The following is a 22,290-nucleotide window of genomic DNA, read 5'->3' as shown; positions in this document are numbered from 1 at the left end:
AAAAAGCCTTCATTGAGCAGAGGGGAGGATATGCTTGGTTTTTAATCAAATAAAACGAAATTGGAAAGAACATTAGTTTTTTATGTTTCTAAACAGGAAGTGTACAGGCACCAAAAGCACATGATGCTACTCTTGTTCCATGTTCATATGGGCAGTGTGCATCACGGCTAAATAGGCTGCATTTCCGCTGTAAATTATAGAAATTATAGAAATTAGTACTTTGAATAAAGTTAAGGATAAGCCTAAAATATTTCCACCCCGCCCATCTGAGCGCAAGCGAGCTGATATAAGAGAGGGGAATTGTAGAACCTGGCGTTAGGGCTGGAAAATGCCAGTGCACCAGTTTTTAAATGACAAAATTGCAAACTAGCGCGTGTTTGACACTAGCGTCGCCTTAGCACCAGCTGAAAATAGAACCCGTACTGTTAATGCAAGCAGCACTGATGGTGGCCAAACTCTATGTATGCGCAGTCCAAGCAGTCTCTCTGCTGATGTCCACTGCTGAGCTGTCTCCATATCATCCAACTGTCCTGTCCCAGCCCCTGCCCCTGCCCCTTCAACACAAACACCTAATTTATAGTAATGTTAATTCATACAAAGGCAATAATACAATAGACAGCTGTTGAGGAGAGGAGTGGGTAACGGGGGAGCTATTATACTGTAGGTGGAGAGACCGAGAGCACAGTCAAGGCTTTCTTGAAAAGCTTGTCAGCTATATATGTCTGTTGTCACCTGCTCTGAAGCACTAGGCGGAGAGTGCTGTTCCAGGGGTGGGCAGCGGGCACAGTACCATCCAGCCCCCCACCTCATCAGATAAATGTCTAGTTAACACACATTGGCAGGCTGCTGGGGGGAGGAAGTAGACAGGGGAGGTAGAAAATAGGGAAAAGTAACCAGAGAAGAGGCCAGGTAGAGAAGAGAGTGGTGGGGGATGAGAGGAGAAAGAGAGAGAAAGGAAAGAAAGAAGAGGAAAGAGGTATTAAGAGAAGGGAGGGAAGGATGAGGATAGAGGGAGGAGAGCAGAAAAGAAGGATGAAGAAGGAGAGGGGGGAGGGGCTCACGGCAGTGGATAGGAGACACATTAACCTTTATAAACGTTGACAGAAATCATCCAGCTGGGAATCATGTTGTGCATTCGCTCTAAAATGCACCCGAGCAGAAAGGAGTGGATAGACGAAACCCTGACTGGTCATAATTCTATAGCCACCTATAGCGAGACTAAAAGAGTGAGAGCGAGAGAGAGACGAACACACATTCAGAAAGAAGAAAGGAAGAGACGGAGAAAAGGAACATGCAGAGTCTGGCGAAATCGGACACGGAGAGAAACACGGCTACAGGACCCACACAAAGCTCCCACATTGATCTGCCTCTCTACCCCCTGCAATACTGAACACACAAAGACATAGAATCAATGATCCTATGCAGACCTCCATTACACCACTGTGACCCCTCTGTTCTGGCCAGCCAAGCTGACAATGGAGCCAGTGATGTCTGCAGGCAGCCATTTGTCCTGGTCAGCACAGCAGACATCAACAGGCATTATTCAGGGCCACAGGATGTCTGCTCTGGTCTGCTCTGAGAGGTTTGAGTATAATAACGGTCAAAATTTTAACAATTAAATAATAATCAGGGCATTGATGAGAAAAAACATGTACCTGCTAGCTATGTGTTATTCAGACTGAAACATGTACCTGCTAGCTATGTGTTATTCAGACTGAAACTTGTACCTGCTAGCGATGTGTTATTCAGACTGAAACATGTACCTGCTAGCTGTGTTATTCAGACTGAAACATGTACCTGCTAGCGATGTGTTATTCAGACTGAAACATGTACCTGCTAGCTGTGTTATTCAGACTGAAACATGTACCTGATAGCTATGTGTTATTCAGATTGAAACATGTACCTGCTAGCTGTGTTAATCAGACTGAAACTTGTACCTGCTAGCTATGTGTTATTCAGACTGAAACATGTACCTGCTAGCTATGTGTTATTCGGGGCGGCAGGGTAGCCTAGTGGTTAGAGCGTTGGACTAGTAACCGAAAGGTAATCCCTGAGCTGACAAGGTACATATCTGTCGTTCTGCCCCTGAACAGGCAGTTAACCCACTGTTCCTAGGCCGTCATTGAAAATAAGAATTTGTTCTTAACTGACTTGCCTAGTAAAATAAAGGTAAAATTAAAAAAATTACATTCAGACTGAAACATGTACCTGCTAGCTATGTGTTATTCAGACTGAAACATGTACTTGCTAGCTATGTGTTATTCAGACTGAAACATGTACTTGCTAGCTACAGTGGTTGCTCAACTAAACGTTTTGATATTATGCTGCGGGATTTAGAGGAAATTTGTGGTTTAGTTCCCTGGGTCACTACTTCATTGCTACAGACCAGCGCAAGGAGAGTTAAAGCACTGATTATGCTTTTGGGTCCCAAGGCGCTACCGTGTCTCTAAAAATACAGTTATTTTTTTGATACTACTCATCAGTATTACTTACTAAACTGTTGTTAAACTTGTGACACAAGTTTTTATTATAAGAGAAACTTAGACTACAATTAGGGTGTGGAAATGCTAGAATTATTTTGCTCTTACTGTAGCCCACTCCCTACAAGTAATGTTGTACAGTGCCCGAGTGGCGCAGTGGTCTAGGACACTGCATCACGGTGCAAATTGCGTTGCTACAGATGCTGGTTCAATACCAATGCCGGCCACGACCGGCAGACCTATGAGCCTAGAAGGCCAGCATCCTGGAGTCGCCTCTTCCCTGTTGACGTTGAGACTGGTGTTTTGTGGGTACTACTTAATGAAGCTGCCAGTTGAGGACTTGTGAGGCGTCTGTTTGTCAAACTAGACACTCTAATGTACTTGTCCTCTTGCTTAGTTGTGCACGCCTCTTTCTATTCTGCCAGTTTGCACTGTTCTGTACACAGTACGAGATCTTCAGTTTCTTGGCAATTTCATGCAAGCCTTAATTTCTCAGAACAAGAATAGACATGAGTTTCAGAAGAAAGTGCTTTGTCTCTGGCCATTTTCTGGCCAAATGTCTGGCCATTTTGAGCCTGTAATCGAACCCACAAATGCTGATGCTCCAGATACTCAACTAGTCTAATGAAGGCCAGCTTTATTGCTTCTTGAATTCTTGCTTCTTGAATTAGAACAACAGTTTTCAGCTGTGCTAACATAATTGAAAAATGGTTTTCTAATAATCAATTAGCCTTTTAAAATTATAAACTTGGATTAGCTAACACAACGTGCCATTGGAACACTGGTTGCTGATAATGGGCTTCTGTAAGCCTATGTAGATATTCCATAAACAATCTGCCATTTCCAGCTACAATAGTCATTTACAACATTAGCAATGTCTATACTGTATTTGTAATCAATTTGATGCTATTTGAATGGACAAAACATTTGCTTTTCTTTCAAAAACAAGTACATTTCTAAGTTACCCTACATTTTTGAACGGTAGTGTATATTGGTCATGGCTTCTGAGTGACGCACAATAGGATTGCCTTGCAGTTCTCCAGCTTTATCCACTGAGATAGTGTGAGGCGCACGGAATTTAAGGCACGAGAGCAGGAGGCACGGGACAGGCCGCAGAGCAGCGCACAGAAGATGGACCTAGCCCATGGGGAAAAAAAGGAAGAAGATCAAGAAGACTAACGAAAGCATAAAGATGTTGATGAAGTAATGCTGTTTTAAGTTAGAAATGTAACACTTTAGAGTACTTAAGCATGGAATACATTGCAAGTTGAGGGATTTTCACAACAGTAGCCAGGGTATAAAAAGTCTATTGTCCTGCTAATAGGAATCATGTGCATGATGGCTACATTCTTTACTGTACCCACGTCACACATAATTTGTATCTACAATTACTTTTAGAGTTTTCAAATTACAAATGTGCGCTTTTTATTTAGTTACATTGTTTTAGTTTGAACGTGAATACCTTTTTTCTTTAAATGATTGTTTTATGTAGGATGCTACATTTTTGACCAGTTGCAATTGTAAGTAGGCTTAATAAAAACAATCCTACTTCTATTAGGCTGTTATGCCTCAGACTACCTCAGCCAGTTTAAGTTGTTTTATATAGGTCTAGGCTCCAAAGAAATAGACTCCAATTAAGCCCTCTTGTTGTTTGTAAAGTCAAATTCAAAATTCAAAAAGGCACTCGCACATCTGAGCTATCTTTTTTTACAGGTGCATGGCAACAGCCGGATAAGATGAGGAAAAAGTAGGAACCCGCACACAGCTCTTGATCGTATCACTGATCTTTACTAAGCTTTTTGTATCGGCCTTAGTCACAGCTTTTGTGAGTTTTTCAAATTAGCACCCTTATGTAGACCTAGCCACACCCACATCCGTTCCACGCATCGAAAGGGGTTGGAGGAGAAGGAAAAACAACTAAGTGTTACCAAATATAACAATATGCATTTCATAAATATTCAAATGAAGTGTGTACATAAAACGTATTAAACACCTCCGTAAAACCACAATGAGGATCTCGACCTACCAAGCAAGTTTTCATAAATCTTTGGGTATAGTGTAAGAAAAATGTCAGAGTAATCTGAAATAGGGGCATAATTAATGTTCAAATTTACAACATAACATACATAGGCATTTCATCATTAAGACCTTTAGGAAATAATGTCTGGGGGGTGAAAATCCAAAAACATTCTGGCTGATTTTCTTGTGGCTGGCAGTTGGCATGGACCAATTTATCACGTAAATAAAATATTCCAGTGTTTCTTGACAGCATCTCCCACTTTTTGCGAGTTCAAAGTATATGTAGTTGTGAACATTACAGAGTGTTCTTTAGCTTTAGAGGGTCTTTTTTTGTAGCAGTTCATCTCCTGTTTACCCCAATGCCAAATGAAGAGCTTCATCCACACATTGTGGAGAATATCCTCTTCTTAGAAACCTATTGCGCATCTCCGATGCTTTTTCTAGATAGTCCTGAAAATGATTTGTTGCAAGTTGGGGGGTTCACACCTCGCTCAGCTATTAGACAATTCTTTAGTTGGTTGAATAGTCTACTCAGTCTATTCAGCTAATAGCCCATCCTGCTACGCTTGTGAAAAACTAATAATAATACTTTTTCTCCTTTCCATGTTAAAGATTACAACTGCCAAAGTGTTTTTATCCACAATCGGCCCCAACCCCAATTAATACATTTGGGCATAGTCGATAGTGTGCTGGACTTCGGGCTAGAATGTTGAGGGTTCGAAACCTGCTCCTTTCTTGCTACAATGAATGAGTTTGATACACCTGATATTGGATATGGCTGAAAAAAATAACTTGCTAAATAGTGATTTTCGTAAAAGAATATGCACAAACGTTACCCGTGACGTTGTGTAAGCTCACAACTTTTAAAGGAGGAGCCACTGTACCTGCTAGCTAGATGATATTCAGACTGAAACGGGTACCAGCTCAGAGGATGCCTATGTGTGATAGGCATCCTCTGAGTCTGTCATTTAGAACAAAAATATTGGCTGCAGCAATCACGTTGCTAGAACATTTTACAATCCTACCATAAGAAATAACTGTGGTTTTTCAAACATCACGAAAACATTATATTCTTTGATTGACTAATTTACAAAAAGTACAAATGATTACTGAAATGTTAGAAATCCTAATGCTTTGTTTTATACTGTAATGGTTATTATTTCTGCAGCTTTGCAAACGTAAGAACGTTACAGCTCTTTAGGGATTTCCAGATGAAACATTACTAGCGGTACTTTGGGCCATGTGGTGGAGCTGTTAACATCATAAAATTCGCCATCGTAGAAGACAGCCCTACATTCTGGGATGTCAAATCAAGATTGGGCGTCCGAGCAGAAATCTGCTGATTGGATTATGGTTAACCAAATAAAAGTCATTTCCATCTCCCACGTCTCTCTGTAGCATCAATACCATCTATCAGTCCCTGATGTGAGTGTGTTGTTTGATGTGGGTGTGTGTGTGTTTCCATCTCTCTTTCAGTGTGTGTCTTTGTCTATATAATACATTTACCAGGTAAAAAGATTGGGTGTATTGTTTAGAATACTGAAACAAGCCCAGTGGCTTCCAACCGCCAAGGCCAAGCGATTCTGTTTGTGCTCTTTCAACCTTTTCCAATGCTATAAACCCTCATGACCCACCCTCTGTGCGCTGGAGAGGAGCGTGTCAGCTCTAGGTCTACAGTGAGCTAGAGAGGAGCGTGTCAGCTCTAGGTCTACAGTGAGCTGGAGAGGAGCGTGTCAACTCTAGCTCTACAGTGAGCTAGAGAGGAGCGTGTCAGCTCTAGGTCTACAGTGAGCTAGAGAGGAGCGTGTCACCTCTAGGTCTACAGTGAGCTGGAGAGGAGCGTGTCAACTCTAGGTCACAGTGAGCTGGAGAGGAGCATGTCAGCTCTAGGTCACAGTGAGTCAGTAGTACTGTATAGTCACCAGAGCAAAGTGTTTCCCATTAAGCCTGACATTATGACTCATATTCAGTTTAGGTATAATATAACCCAGGCGTCTAAATAGCCCCAGTTCGACTCCAAAATACCTCGATTATACAGAGTTGTTTTGAAGAGTCATTTCAATCTTTCTGTGTGGAAGACATTCACATGAGGACATTCACACACACACACACACACACACACACACACACACACACACACACACACACACACACACACACACACACACACACACACACACACACCTTTTCAGTGATGATCCGATCCACACACTGTTTTCCTGTCAGTGGCAGGTTGCATGTGTCCAGAATCTTGAATTTTCCTCCCTGACAAAGAACAAAGGAAAAAGACAGAGAGAGCAAAGGTTATTTTAAAGGTCATACACAACGACCCAGTTGAACTGGCATGGTGGAGAAATTACAAGAGATTGTTATAATGCCATTATTGCATCAAATGGTTGTTTTATGCAACAGAATAAGGGGTTGTTAGAATGGTCATCTGTGCGTGTTCTGCTGAGGATGGGCCTCTGGAAGATTTATGATGTCTTTGGGTGATAAACATTAACTCATGTTCTGGAATGCAGTATGTTCTATAAGGTACCTCTGTCCTAGGGGTGTGTGATCCCCCCCCACACACACACACACACACACACACACACACACACACACACACACACACAGACACACAGCTTGCTCATGATGAGCAGTGTGAAGGGAGAGGAGAACTACTGAGGAGAACTAAGACTGGAGCAGCAGTCAACCGGTATCAATAAACATCCTCAATTACATCCACCCGCTCCACCATCTGGACAGCCACACTACTCCCATTTCAGGTCATACGACTGGACAGCCACACTACTCCCATTACAGGTCGCCGGTCTGGACAGCCACACTGCTCCCATTACAGGTCATAGGACTGGACAACCACACAACTCCCATTACAGGTCATAGGACTGGACAGTCACACTACTCCCATTACAGGTCATAGGACTGGACAACCACAATACTCCCATTACAGGTCATAGGACTGGACAACCACAATACTCCCATTACAGGTCATAGGACTGGACAACCACAATACTCCCATTACAGGTCATAGGACTGGACAGCCACACTACTCCCATTACAGGTCATAGGACTGGACAACCACACTACTCCCATTACAGGTCATAGGACTGGACAACCACACAACTCCCATTACAGGTTATAGGACTGGACAGCCACAATACTCCCATTACAGGTCATAGGACTGGACAGCCACAATACTCCCATTACAGGTCATAGGACTGGACAGCCACACTACTCCCATTACAGGTCATAGGACTGGACAACCACACTACTCCCATTACAGGTCATAGGACTGGACAACCACACAACTCCCATTACAGGTTATAGGACTGGACAGCCACAATACTCCCATTACAGGTCATAGGTAAGTCGCTTTGGATAAAAGAGTCTGCTAAATGGCATATATTATTATTATTATTATAGGACTGGACAGCCACAATACTCCCATTACAGGTCATAGGACTGGACAACCACACTACTCCCATTACAGGTCATAGGACTGGACAGCCACACTACTCCTGTTACAGGTCATAGGACTGGACAGCCACAATACTCCCATTACAGGTCATAGGACTGGACAGCCACAATACTCCCATTACAGGTCATAGGACTGGACAGCCACACTACTCCCATTACAGGTCATAGGACTGGACAACCACACTACTCCCATTACAGGTCATAGGACTGGACAACCACACAACTCCCATTACAGGTTATAGGACTGGACAGCCACAATACTCCCATTACAGGTCATAGGTAAGTCGCTTTGGATAAAAGCGTCTGCTAAATGGCATATATTATTATTATTATTATAGGACTGGACAGCCACAATACTCCCATTACAGGTCATAGGACTGGACAACCACACTACTCCCATTACAGGTCATAGGACTGGACAGCCACACTACTCCTGTTACAGGTCATAGGACTGGACAGCCACAATACTCCCATTACAGGTCATAGGACTGGACAGCCACACTACTCCCGTTACAGGTCATAGGACTGGACAGCCACAAATACTCCCATTACAGGTCATAGGACTGGACAGCCACACTACTCCCGTTACAGGTCATAGGACTGGACAGCCACAAATACTCCCATTACAGGTCATAGGACTGGACAGCCACAAATACTCCCATTACAGGTCATAGGACTGGACAGTCACACTACTCCCATTACAGGTCATAGGACTGGACAGTCACACTACTCCCATTACAGGTCATAGGACTGGACAACCACACTACTCCCATTACAGGTCATAGGACTGGACAGCCACACTACTCCCATTACAGGTCATAGGACTGGACAGCCACAATACTCCCATTACAGGTCATAGGACTGGACAGCCACACTACTCCCATTACAGGTCATAGGACTGGACAACCACAATACTCCCATTACAGGTCATAGGACTGGACAACCACAATACTCCCATTACAGGTCATAGGACTGGACAGCCACACTACTCCCATTACAGGTCATAGGACTGGACAGCCACAATACTCCCATTACAGGTCATAGGACTGGACAGCCACACTACTCCCATTACAGGTCATAGGACTGGACAACCACACTACTCCCATTACAGGTCATAGGACTGGACAACCACACAGCTCCCATTAAAGGTTATAGGACTGGACAGCCACAATACTCCCATTACAGGTCATAGGACTGGACAGCCACAATACTCCCATTACAGGTCATAGGACTGGACAACCACACTACTCCCATTACAGGTCATAGGACTGGACAACCACACTACTCCCATTACAGGTCATAGGACTGGACAGCCACAAATACTCCCATTACAGGTCATAGGACTGGACAGTCACACTACTCCCATTACAGGTCATAGGACTGGACAACCACAATACTCCCATTACAGGTCATAGGACTGGACAACCACAATACTCCCATTACAGGTCATAGGACTGGACAGCCACACTACTCCCATTACAGGTCATAGGACTGGACAACCACAATACTCCCATTACAGGTCATAGGACTGGACAACCACAATACTCCCATTACAGGTCATAGGACTGGACAGCCACACTACTCCCATTACAGGTCATAGGACTGGACAGCCACAATACTCCCATTACAGGTCATAGGACTGGACAGCCACACTACTCCCATTACAGGTCATAGGACTGGACAACCACACTACTCCCATTACAGGTCATAGGACTGGACAACCACACAACTCCCATTACAGGTTATAGGACTGGACAGCCACAATACTCCCATTACAGGTCATAGGACTGGACAGCCACAATACTCCCATTACAGGTCATAGGACTGGACAACCACACTACTCCCATTACAGGTCATAGGACTGGACAACCACACTACTCCCATTACAGGTCATAGGACTGGACAGCCACACTACTCCCGTTACAGGTCATAGGACTGGACAGCCACAAATACTCCCATTACAGGTCATAGGACTGGACAGCCACACTACTCCCGTTACAGGTCATAGGACTGGACAACCACACTACTCCCGTTACAGGTCATAGGACTGGACAACCACAATACTCCCATTACAGGTCATAGGACTGGACAGCCACACTACTCCCATTACAGGTCATAGGACTGGACAGCCACAATACTCCCATTACAGGTCATAGGACTGGACAGCCACACTACTCCCATTACAGGTCATAGGACTGGACAACCACACTACTCCCATTACAGGTCATAGGACTGGACAACCACACAACTCCCATTACAGGTTATAGGACTGGACAGCCACAATACTCCCATTACAGGTCATAGGACTGGACAGCCACAATACTCCCATTACAGGTCATAGTACTGGACAACCACACTACTCCCATTACAGGTCATAGGACTGGACAACCACACTACTCCCATTACAGGTCATAGGACTGGACAGCCACACTACTCCCGTTACAGGTCATAGGACTGGACAGCCACAAATACTCCCATTACCGGTTATAGGACTGGACAGCCACTCTACTCCCATTACAGGTCATAGGACTGGACAACCACACTACTCCCGTTACAGGTCATAGGACTGGACAGCCACAAATACTCCCATTACAGGTCATAGGACTGGACAGCCACACTACTCCCGTTACAGGTCATAGGACTGGACCACCACAAATACTCCCATTACAGGTCATAGGACTGGACAGCCACAAATACTCCCATTACAGGTCATAGGACTGGACAGCCACACTACTCCTGTTACAGGTCATAGGACTGGACAGCCACAAATACTCCCATTACAGGTCATAGGACTGGACAGCCACACTACTCCCGTTACAGGTCATAGGACTGGACAGCCACAAATACTCCCATTACAGGTCATAGGACTGGACAGCCACACTACTCCCGTTACAGGTCATAGGACTGGACAGCCACAAATACTCCCATTACAGGTCATAGGACTGGACAGCCACAAATACTCCTATTACAGGTCATAGGACTGGACAGTCACACTACTCCCATTACAGGTCATAGGACTGGACAACCACACTACTCCCATTACAGGTCATAGGACTGGACAGCCACACTACTCCCGTTACAGGTCATAGGACTGGACAGCCACAAATACTCCCATTACAGGTCATAGGACTGGACAGCCACACTACTCCCGTTACAGGTCATAGGACTGGACAACCACACTACTCCCGTTACAGGTCATAGGACTGGACAGCCACAAATACTCCCATTACAGGTCATAGGACTGGACAGCCACACTACTCCCGTTACAGGTCATAGGACTGGACAGCCACAAATACTCCCATTACAGGTCATAGGACTGGACAGCCACACTACTCCCGTTACAGGTCATAGGACTGGACAGCCACAATACTCCCATTACAGGTCATAGGACTGGACAACCACAGCCACAAATACTCCCATTACAGGTCATAGGATTGGACAGCCACAAATACTCCCATTACAGGTCATAGGACTGGACAGCCACAATACTCCCATTACAGGTCATAGGACCGGACAACCACAGTCACAAATACTCCCATTACAGGTCATAGGACTGGAGAACCACAGCCACAAATACTCCCATTACAGGACATAGGACTGGACAACCACAGCCACAAATACTCCCAACAGACATGGAGGGCCTAGCACAGGTCCTGGTATATGTCTGTTATAGCTGGATGAGTCAACAGACGTGGTGGGCCTGGCACAGGTCCTGGTATATGTCTGTTATAGCTGGATGAGTCAACAGACGTGGAGGGCCGGACACAGCTCCTGGTATATAATATATAATATAATAATATATGCCATTTAGCAGACGCTTTTATCCAAAGCATACATGTGTGCATACATTCTACGTATGGGTGGTCCCAGGAATCGAACCCACTACCCTGGCGTTACAAGCGCCATGCTCTACCAACTGAGCTACAGAAGGACGTTACATTTATGGGGGATCAATTAAGGAAAACATCCTCTTCTGGAAACCAGGAGAGGATGTTTTTTAAGTACTGGACAGCTTTGTGACATCAAATTGACTTTGGTGGTCAAGGTGTATATGTATCTGTACAGATGGTGCAAAAGCCATGACAGGGAGACAGGACAACACATGGGTCTTTCCATCATTGTAGGAATATTTTTGGGTGCAAACGAACTCAAGCTTACGGACAATGTCAAATGTGATATACCGAAGCACCTGAGTGAGTTGGGTGCGCAATTATGCAGGTACTTTCCCGAAACGGGTGGACACAAACAAATGGATTCGTTATCCCTTTCATACCCTGCCTCCAGTCCACTTACCAATATCAGAACAAGAGAGCCTCATTGAAATTGTAACAAGCGGTTCTGTGAAAATTGAATTTAATCAGAAGCCACTGCCAGAGTATCCTGCCTTGGCAAAACGCACTGTTAAGACACTGATGCCCTTCGCAACCATGTAACTATGTGAGAGTGGATTCTCGGCCCCCATTAGCATGAAAACTAAATATAGGCACAGACTGTGTGTGTAGAATTATTTAAGACTGGGACTCTCTCCAATACAAACCCAACATCGCAGAGTTAGGAGCATCCTTTCAAGCACAAACTTCTCATTACCTGTGGCGAGTCATTTACAATTTTCGTTTAAAAAATAAGGTTATATATGTAAGATGGCTAAATAAAGAGCAAAAATAGTGATTATTATTATATTATTATTTTGTGCTCTGGTCCTATAAGAGCTCTTTGTCACTTCCCATGAGCTGGGTTGTGACAAAAATCCACACTCATTGTTACGTTTAATAAATGTATCGTATAGTGTAGTGTGTGTGTGGCAGGCTTACAATGATGGCAACAAAAAAAAACATTTGAGAGTGCGCTGACCCTGGTGCTAGAGGAGGTACGCAGCTGGAGGTTGAATGTTTGAAGTGGTATGGGGACTATAAAAAGTTTGGGAACCACTGATGCACAGTTGAAGTCGGAAGTTTACATACACCTTAGCCATTTCACGTAAATACATTCATGATTTCTTGCTCAAAGCGGGTGGTGGTTCGTGTGCAAAGTATGTGGTTATTGTAGGTGAGAGTAGTTTCTGAATGTGGCAATGCTAAGCGTCTCTGTCCCTCTCCATCTCATCATTAACAAGCATCCATGTTGTTGTCATTCCGCTAGGGACCCGTTTTCAGCGTATTACTTCTCCAGTCAGTAACCAGTGTGTGTGTGTGTTTATCCTGTGTTCCCATTTAATTAGCTAGTAAATAAATAATTAAACCAGTTTGTGTCGTACTGAATCATTAGTAAGGCTAGTTTTTGCAGATGCAAGGAGGTTACGACTGTTCAGAATGATGATACGAGGTTATGATTAATAAAAAAAATATATAAAAAAACAAGTTGATAGGTTTAAACGTTTTCGAGTTTAAATCGGGACATGGTAACTCTTTAAAGATCCGCTCTCGCAGTACCCCAGATCCTAATGAGTTCACTGTTAAACAATTATGACCATAGCAGTGACCATAGCAGCATGGTTTGTGACGTTATGCAAATATTTGGGGAAAAGTGAGAGAAAACCCATCGGACTTGGTTTGAATGGTTTTGTGCATCAACATAGGATTTGTATTATATATTCTTAAAGGCAGAAAAGCCGAAAGACAAGGGAAAGGTAGGCATATATCTTTATTTTGACTCTGTTCATGTTGGGTCAATACGAACATGTGACAAATCCTCTCCAACCTGGCATTTCTTCATTTAAAAAAATCCTATTTATAAGTAATAACTTAAATAATAATCAGTGGTGAAATAAAAATACTTTAAAGTACTACTTAAGTCATTTTTGGGGGGTATCTGCACTTTAGTTAATTATTTATTTAACTTTATTATTTAACTTTTACTTCACTACATTCATAAAGAAAATAATGTACATTTTACTCCATACATTTTCTCTGACAAAGGTAGTCGTTACATTTTGAACGCTAATCAAGACAGGAAAATGGCCAAAATCACACACTCATCAAGAGAACATCCAAGTTCTATTTGAGAAATTTCATTTACTTTTAATACTTAAATATATTTAAAACCAAATACTTTTTTACTTACTCAAGTAGTATTTTACTGGGGGACTTTACCTTGAAGGTATCTTTACTTTTACTCAAGAATGACAATTGGGTTCTTTTCCCACCACTGAAAATATGAATGAAATGCCATGATAATAACGAAGTGTAATGGCTTGTTTCAAATGGTATTTATTAAAAAGCATATCCATGTAAACATATGTACAAACAGAATTGTGACCTCCCCTTTTTTACCTCCGCCTGAACGGTTATGTCGGTGACCATGTACATTGGCCTGGACAGCCAGCAACTTCCACAAATACTTATATTACAGGCCATAGGCCTGGACAACCATCAACTTCCACAAATACTTATATTACAGGCCATAGGCCTGGACAGCCAGCAACTTCCACAAATACTTATATTACAGGCCATAGGCCTGGACAGCCAGCAACTTCCACAAATACTTATATTACAGGCCATAGGCCTGGACAGCCATCAACTTCCACAAATACTTATATTACAGGCCATAGGCCTGGACAACCATCAACTTCCACAAATACTTATATTACAGGCCGTAGGCCTGGACAGCCAGCAACTTCTACAAATACTTATATTACAGGCCATAGGCCTGTACAGCCAGCAACTTCCACAAATACTTATATTACAGACCATAGGCCTGGGCAGCCAGCAACTTCCACAAATAGTTATATTACAGACCATAGGCCTGGGCAGCCATGGCAACAAACACTTCAATTACAGAGGCTTTTTCAGGGAATTGCATTTTACTTCCATAATCAGGTTGGTGTACTGCTCCAGTAGGTGTTGGAGTGGATGAGAGCATTAGTCCATCTGAGCACCAAGGCGCCTATAGGGATATCTGGGACTGTCAAAGGCATAATTTAAAATCATGACTTCATCCATTACTGGAATCAAAAGCTCATTAGAGGAACTGACTCCTCACAATCAGAGAGGTTACAGTATAACACTAAATATATTTCTTAAAAATGGAGCATATATATATATATATATATATATATATATATATATATATATATATATATATATATATATATATATATACATATATATAGTGCCTTGCGAGAGTATTCGGCCCCCTTGAACTTTGCGACCTTTTGCCACATTTCAGGCTTCAAACATAAAGATATAAAACTGTATTTTTTTGTGAAGAATCAACAACAAGTGGGACACAATCATGAAGTGGAACGACATTTATTGGATATTTCAAACTTTTTTAACAAATCAAAAACTGAAAAATTGGGCGTGCAAAATTATTCAGCCCGCTTAAGTTAATACTTTGTAGCGCCACCTTTTTCTGCGATTACAGCTGTAAGTCGCATGGGGTATGTCTCTATAAGTTTTGCACATCGAGAGACTTTCAGTTCTTTCCACAGATTCTCGATTGGATTCAGGTCTGGACTTTGACTTGGCCATTCTAACACCTCTAACATATGTTTATTTTTGAACCATTCCATTGTAGATTTTGCTTTATGTTTTGGATCATTGTCTTGTTGGAAGACAAATCTCCGTCCCTGTCTCAGGTCTTTTGCAGACTCCAGGTTTTCTTCCAGAATGGTCCTGTATTTGGCTCCATCCATATTCCCATCAATTTGAACCATCTTCCCTGTCCCTGCTGAAGAAAAGCAGGCCCAAACCATGATGCTGCCACCACCATGTTTGACAGTGGGGATGGTGTGTTCAGGGTGATGAGCTGTGTTGTTTTTACGCCAAACATAACGTTTTGCATTGTTGCCAAAAAGTTCAATTTTGGTTTCATCTGACCAGAGCACCTTCTTCCACATGTTTGGTGTGTCTCCCAGGTGGCTTGTGGCAAACAAACAACACTTTTTATGGATATCTTGAAGAAATGGCTTTCTTATTGCCACTCTTCCATAAAGGCCAGATTTGTGCAATATACGACTGATTGTTGTCCTATGGACAGAGTCTCCCACCTCAGCTGTAGATCTCTGCAGTTCATCCAGAGTGATCATGGGCCTCTTGGCTGCATCTCTGATCAGTCTTCTCCTTGTATGATCTGAAAGTTTAGAGGGACGGCCAGGTCTTGGTAGATTTGCAGTGGTCTGATACTCCTTCCATTTCAATATTATCGCTTGCACAGTGCTCCTTGGGATGTTTAAAGCTTGGGAAATCCTTTTGTATCCAAATCCGGCTTTAAACTTCTTCACAACAGTATCTCGGACCTGCCTGATGTGTTCCTTGTTCTTCATGATGCTCTCTGCGCTTTTAACGGACCTCTGGGACTATCACAGTGCAGGTGCATTTATACGGAGACTTTATTACACACAGGTGGATTGTATTTATCATCATTAGTCATTTAGGTCAACATTGGATCATTCAGAGATCCTCACTGAACTTCTGGAGAGAGTTTGCTGCACTGAAAGTAAAGGGGCTGAATAATTTTGCACGCCCAATTTTTCAGTTTTTGATTTGTTAAAACAGTTTGAAATATCCAATAAATGTCGTTCCACTTCATGATTGTGTCCCACTTGTTGTTGATTCTTCACAAAAAAATACAGTTTTATATCTTCATGTTTGAAGCCTGAAATGTGGCAAAAGGTCGCAAAGTTCAAGGGGGCCGAATACTTTCGCAAGGCACTGTATATATACACACACACACATACAAAGGACATACAGTTGGAAGTTTACATACACTTAGGTTGGAGTCATTGAAACTCGTTTTTCAACCAATCCACAAATGTCTTGTTAACAAGTTTTGGCAAGTCGGTTAGGACGTCTACTTTGTGCATGAAGGGTAATTTTTCAAAAACAAATTCACAGACAGATTATTTCACTTATAATTCACTGTATCACAATTCCAGTGGGTCAGAAGTTTACATACACTAAGTTGACTGTGCCGTTAAACAGCTTGGACAATTCCAGAAAATTATGTCATGGCTTTAGAAGCCTCTGATAGGCAATTTGACATCATTTGAGTCAATTGGAGGTGTATCTGTGGATGTATTTCAAAGCCTACCTTCAAACTCAGTACCTCTTTGCTTGACACCATGGGAAAATAAAAATAAACCAGCCAAGAGCTCAGAAAAAAAATTGTGGACCTCCAACAGTGTGGTTCATCCTTGGGAGCAATTACCAAACGACTGAAGGTACCACGTTCATCTGTGCAAACAATAGTGCGCAAGTATAGACACCATGGGACCACGCAGCCGTCATACCACTCAGGAAGGAGACCCGTTCTGTCTCCTAGAGATGAACATACTACGGTGCGAAAAGTACAAATCAATCCCAGAACAACAGCAAAGGACTTTGTAAAGATGCTGGAGGAAACAGGTACAAAAGTAAAGTGGTGATCCTAACTGACCTAAAATGGGGAATTTTTACGAGGATTAAATGTCAGGAATTGTGAAATTGAGTTTAAATGTATTTGGCAAAGATGTATGTAAACTTTCAATATGTATGATGTCCTAAATATAGCTGATCTGGAGACAATCCTATAGACAACACTGGAACAGGATGGCTTTGGGATTGCTTTGGATGCACACACGTGCACACAGACACATACTCTTACCTTAGCGGAGTGCTCCATGGTGACGACCACCTTGGTTCCAGCGCTGGCCACCAGATCCATGGCTCCACCCATCCCCTTCACCATCTTACCCTGAAGGAGAAACAAAGCAATACAGTAAACAATAGAGCCCAGGGTTACTCAAAGTAACACATCTTCCACACACAAACAGCAACAGCCAAAAGAGTAAGCAAAGTCACGTATTTTCCAAACATGCCACCAGTAACAACCGATACAGTACGTAAAGTAACGTATCTTCCATACATGCCACCAGTAACAACCGATACAGTATGTAAAGTAACACATCTTCCACACATGCCACCAGTAACAACCGATACAGTATGTAAAGTAACGTATCTTCCACACATGCCACCAGTAACAACCGATACAGTATGTAAAGTAACGTATCTTCCATACATGCCACCAGTAACAATCGATACAGTATGTAAAGTAACGTATCTTCCACACATGCCACCAGTAACAACCGATACAGTATGTAAAGTAACACATCTTCCACACATGCCACCAGTAACAACCGATACAGTATGTAAAGTAACGTATCTTCCACACATGCCACCAGTAACAACCGATACAGTATGTAAAGTAACATCTTCCACACATGCCACCAGTAACAACCGATACAGTATGTAAAGTAACACATCTTCCACACATGCCACCAGTAACAACCGATACAGTATGTAAAGTAACGTATCTTCCACACATGCCACCAGTAACAACCGATACAGTATGTAAAGTAACATCTTCCACACATGCCACCAGTAACAATCGATACAGTATGTAAAGTAACATCTTCCAAACATGCCACCAGTAACAACCGATACAGTATGTAAAGTAACACATTTTCCACACATGCCACCAGTAACAACCGATACAGTATGTAAAGTAACATCTTCCACACATGCCACCAGTAACAATCGATACAGTATGTAAAGTAACATCTTCCAAACATGCCACCAGTAACAATCGATACAGTATGTAAAGTAACGTATCTTCCACACATGCCACCAGTAACAACCGATACAGTATGTAAAGTAACATCTTCCACACATGCCACCAGTAACAACCGATACAGTATGTAAAGTAACACATCTTCCACACATGCCACCAGTAACAACCGATACAGTATGTAAAGTAACGTATCTTCCACACATGCCACCAGTAACAACCGATACAGTATGTAAAGTAACATCTTCCACACATGCCACCAGTAACAATCGATACAGTATGTAAAGTAACATCTTCCAAACATGCCACCAGTAACAACCGATACAGTATGTAAAGTAACACATTTTCCACACATGCCACCAGTAACAACCGATACAGTATGTAAAGTAACATCTTCCACACATGCCACCAGTAACAATCGATACAGTATGTAAAGTAACACATCTTCCACACATGCCACCAGTAACAACCGATACAGTATGTAAAGTAACGTATCTTCCACACATGCCACCAGTAACAACCGATACAGTATGTAAAGTAACATCTTCCACACATGCCACCAGTAACAACCGATAGAGTATGTAAATTAACACATCTTCCACACATGCCACCAGTAACAATCGATACAGTATGTAAAGTAACACATCTTCCACACATGCCACCAGTAACAATCGATACAGTATGTAAAGTAACACATCTTCCACACATGCCTCCAGTAACAGCCGATACAGTATGTAAAGTAACACATCTTCCACACATGCCACCAGTAACAACCGATACAGTATGTAAAGTAACGTATCTTCCACACATGCCACCAGTAACAGTCGATACAGTATGTAAAGTAACACATCTTCCACACATGCCACCAGTAACAATCGATACAGTATGTAAAGTAACGCATCTTCCAAACATGCCACCAGTAACAACCGATACAGTATGTAAAGTAACGCATCTTCCACACATGCCACCAGTAACAATCGATACAGTATGTAAAGTAACATATCTTCCACACATGCCACCAGTAACAATCGATACAGTATGTAAAGTAACATCTTCCACACATGCCACCAGTAACAACCGATACAGTATGTAAAGTAACATCTTCCACACATGCCACCAGTAACAATCGATACAGAAAGTAAAGTAACACATCTTCCACACATGCCACCAGTAACAGCCGATACAGTATGTAAATTAACACATCTTCCACACATGCCTCCAGTAACAGCCGATACAGAACGTAAAGTAACACATCTTCCACACATGCCACCAGAAACAGCCAATGCAGTACATAAAGTAACACATCTTCCACACATACCACCAGAAACAGCCGAAACAGAACGTAAAGTAACACATCTTCCACACATGCCTCCAGTAACAATCGATACAGTATGTAAAGTAACACATCTTCCACACATGCCTCCAGTAACAATCGATACAGTATGTAAAGTAACACATCTTCCACACATGCCTCCAGTAACAATCGATACAGTATGTAAAGTAAAACATCTTCAACACATGCCTCCAGTAACAATCGATACAGTATGTAAAGTAACGCATCTTCTACACATGCCACCAGTAACAACCGATACAGTATGTAAAGTAACTCATCTTCCACACATGCCACCAGTAACAACCGATACAGTACGTAAAGTAACGCATCTTCCACACATGCCTCCAGTAACAATCGATACAGTACGTAAAGTAACACATCTTCCACACATGCCACCAGTAACAGCCGATACAGTATGTAAAGTAACTCATCTTCCACACATGCCTCCAGTAACAACCGATACAGTATGTAAAGTAACATCTTCCAAACATGCCACCAGTAACAACCGATACAGTATGTAAAGTAACATCTTCCAAACATGCCACCAGTAACAATCGATACAGTATGTAAAGTAACGCATCTTCTACACATGCCACCAGTAACAACCGATACAGTATGTAAAGTAACTCATCTTCCACACATGCCTCCAGTAACAACCGATACAGTATGTAAAGTAACATCTTCCAAACATGCCACCAGTAACAACCGATACAGTATGTAAAGTAACGCATCTTCTACACATGCCACCAGTAACAATCGATACAGTATGTAAAGTAACGCATCTTCCAAACATGCCACCAGTAACAACCGATACAGTATGTAAAGTAACACATCTTCCAAACATGCCACCAGTAACAACCGATACAGTATGTAAAGTAACGCATCTTCTACACATGCCACCAGTAACAATCGATACAGTATGTAAAGTAACGCATCTTCCAAACATGCCACCAGTAACAACCGATACAGTATGTAAAGTAACGCATCTTCTACACATGCCACCAGTAACAACCGATACAGTATGTAAAGTAACGCATCTTCTACACATGCCACCAGTAACAATCGATACAGTATGTAAAGTAACGCATCTTCCACACATGCCACCAGTAACAGCCGATACAGTATGTAAAGTAACGCATCTTCCACACATGCCACCAGTAACAGCCGATACAGTATGTAAAGTAACGCATCTTCCACACATGCCACCAGTAACAGCCGATACAGTATGTAAAGTAACGCATCTTCCAAACATGCCACCAGTAACAATCGATACAGAATGTAAAGTAACACATCTTCCACACATGCCACCAGTAACAGCCGATACAGTATGTAAAGTAACGCATCTTCCAAACATGCCACCAGTAACAACCGATACAGTATGTAAAGTAACACATCTTCCACACATGCCACCAGTAACAATCGATACAGTATGTAAAGTAACATCTTCCACACATGCCACCAGTAACAATCGATACAGAATGTAAAGTAACACATCTTCCACACATGCCACCAGTAACAATCGATACAGTATGTAAAGTAACATCTTCCACACATGCCACCAGTAACAGCCGATACAGTATGTAAAGTAACGCATCTTCCACACATGCCACCAGTAACAGCCGATACAGTATGTAAAGTAACGCATCTTCCAAACATGCCACCAGTAACAATCGATACAGAATGTAAAGTAACATCTTCCAAACATGCCACCAGTAACAATCGATACAGAATGTAAAGTAACGCATCTTCCACACATGCCACCAGTAACAACCGATACAGTATGTAAAGTAACATCTTCCACACATGCCACCAGTAACAATCGATACAGTATGTAAAGTAACACATATTCCATACATGCCACCAGTAACAACCGAAACAGAACATAAAATAATGCATCTTCCACACAACAACCCGAAACAGAGTATTTTGCCAGTTGTTTGCTTTACTCTTATGTAGGCCTGAGCATAGCTCTCTTTCCAATCCAGAGGCTAAACCAAACTGGCACTGTATACAGTAATGCACTGTAGAGAGAGGCATATTAACAGTCTGCCCAGTGGGGAATACAACTGAATAAACACTGTATTACTTCAGAGTCCAGCCCCAGCCAGCTTATTTCTTGTTAATGGACACAGTGAAAACATACACACACACACACACACACACACACACACACACACACACACACACACACACACACACACACACACACACACACACACACACACACACACACACACACACACACACACACACACACACACACACACACACACACACACACACACACACACACACACACACACACACAAATTGAGGTCTGCATTCAATACAGACTAGAGAAAACATTTGTTTCCAAAACCAGTGAAGAAAAATCTAATTTGAACATCAAAATTGGATTGCCAAGTGGGAGAAAAATTATACGCAGGTCTC

The 22,290-nt window shown here is 42.4% G+C and overlaps 1 protein-coding gene across 1 annotated transcript in view; it reads right to left on the bottom strand.

Moving 5' to 3' along the window:
• Nucleotides 1-22,290, bottom strand: part of LOC118357963 (succinyl-CoA:3-ketoacid coenzyme A transferase 1, mitochondrial-like) — a 130,153-nt gene that overhangs the window by 8,372 nt on the left and 99,491 nt on the right. The window contains exons 14-15 of the mRNA XM_052479131.1: nucleotides 17,565-17,654; nucleotides 6,684-6,764 (exon numbers count right to left, since the gene is read on the bottom strand). Of these exons, the coding sequence (XP_052335091.1) occupies nucleotides 6,684-6,764; nucleotides 17,565-17,654 (171 nt within the window). The remainder of the gene's footprint in view (nucleotides 1-6,683; nucleotides 6,765-17,564; nucleotides 17,655-22,290) is intronic.

Source organism: Oncorhynchus keta, chromosome 25 (genome assembly GCF_023373465.1).
Source record: "Oncorhynchus keta strain PuntledgeMale-10-30-2019 chromosome 25, Oket_V2, whole genome shotgun sequence".
NCBI lineage: Eukaryota > Metazoa > Chordata > Actinopteri > Salmoniformes > Salmonidae > Oncorhynchus > Oncorhynchus keta.
Note: the sequence above shows the minus strand (reverse complement) of the source record. Positions and strands in the feature narration are given on the sequence as shown.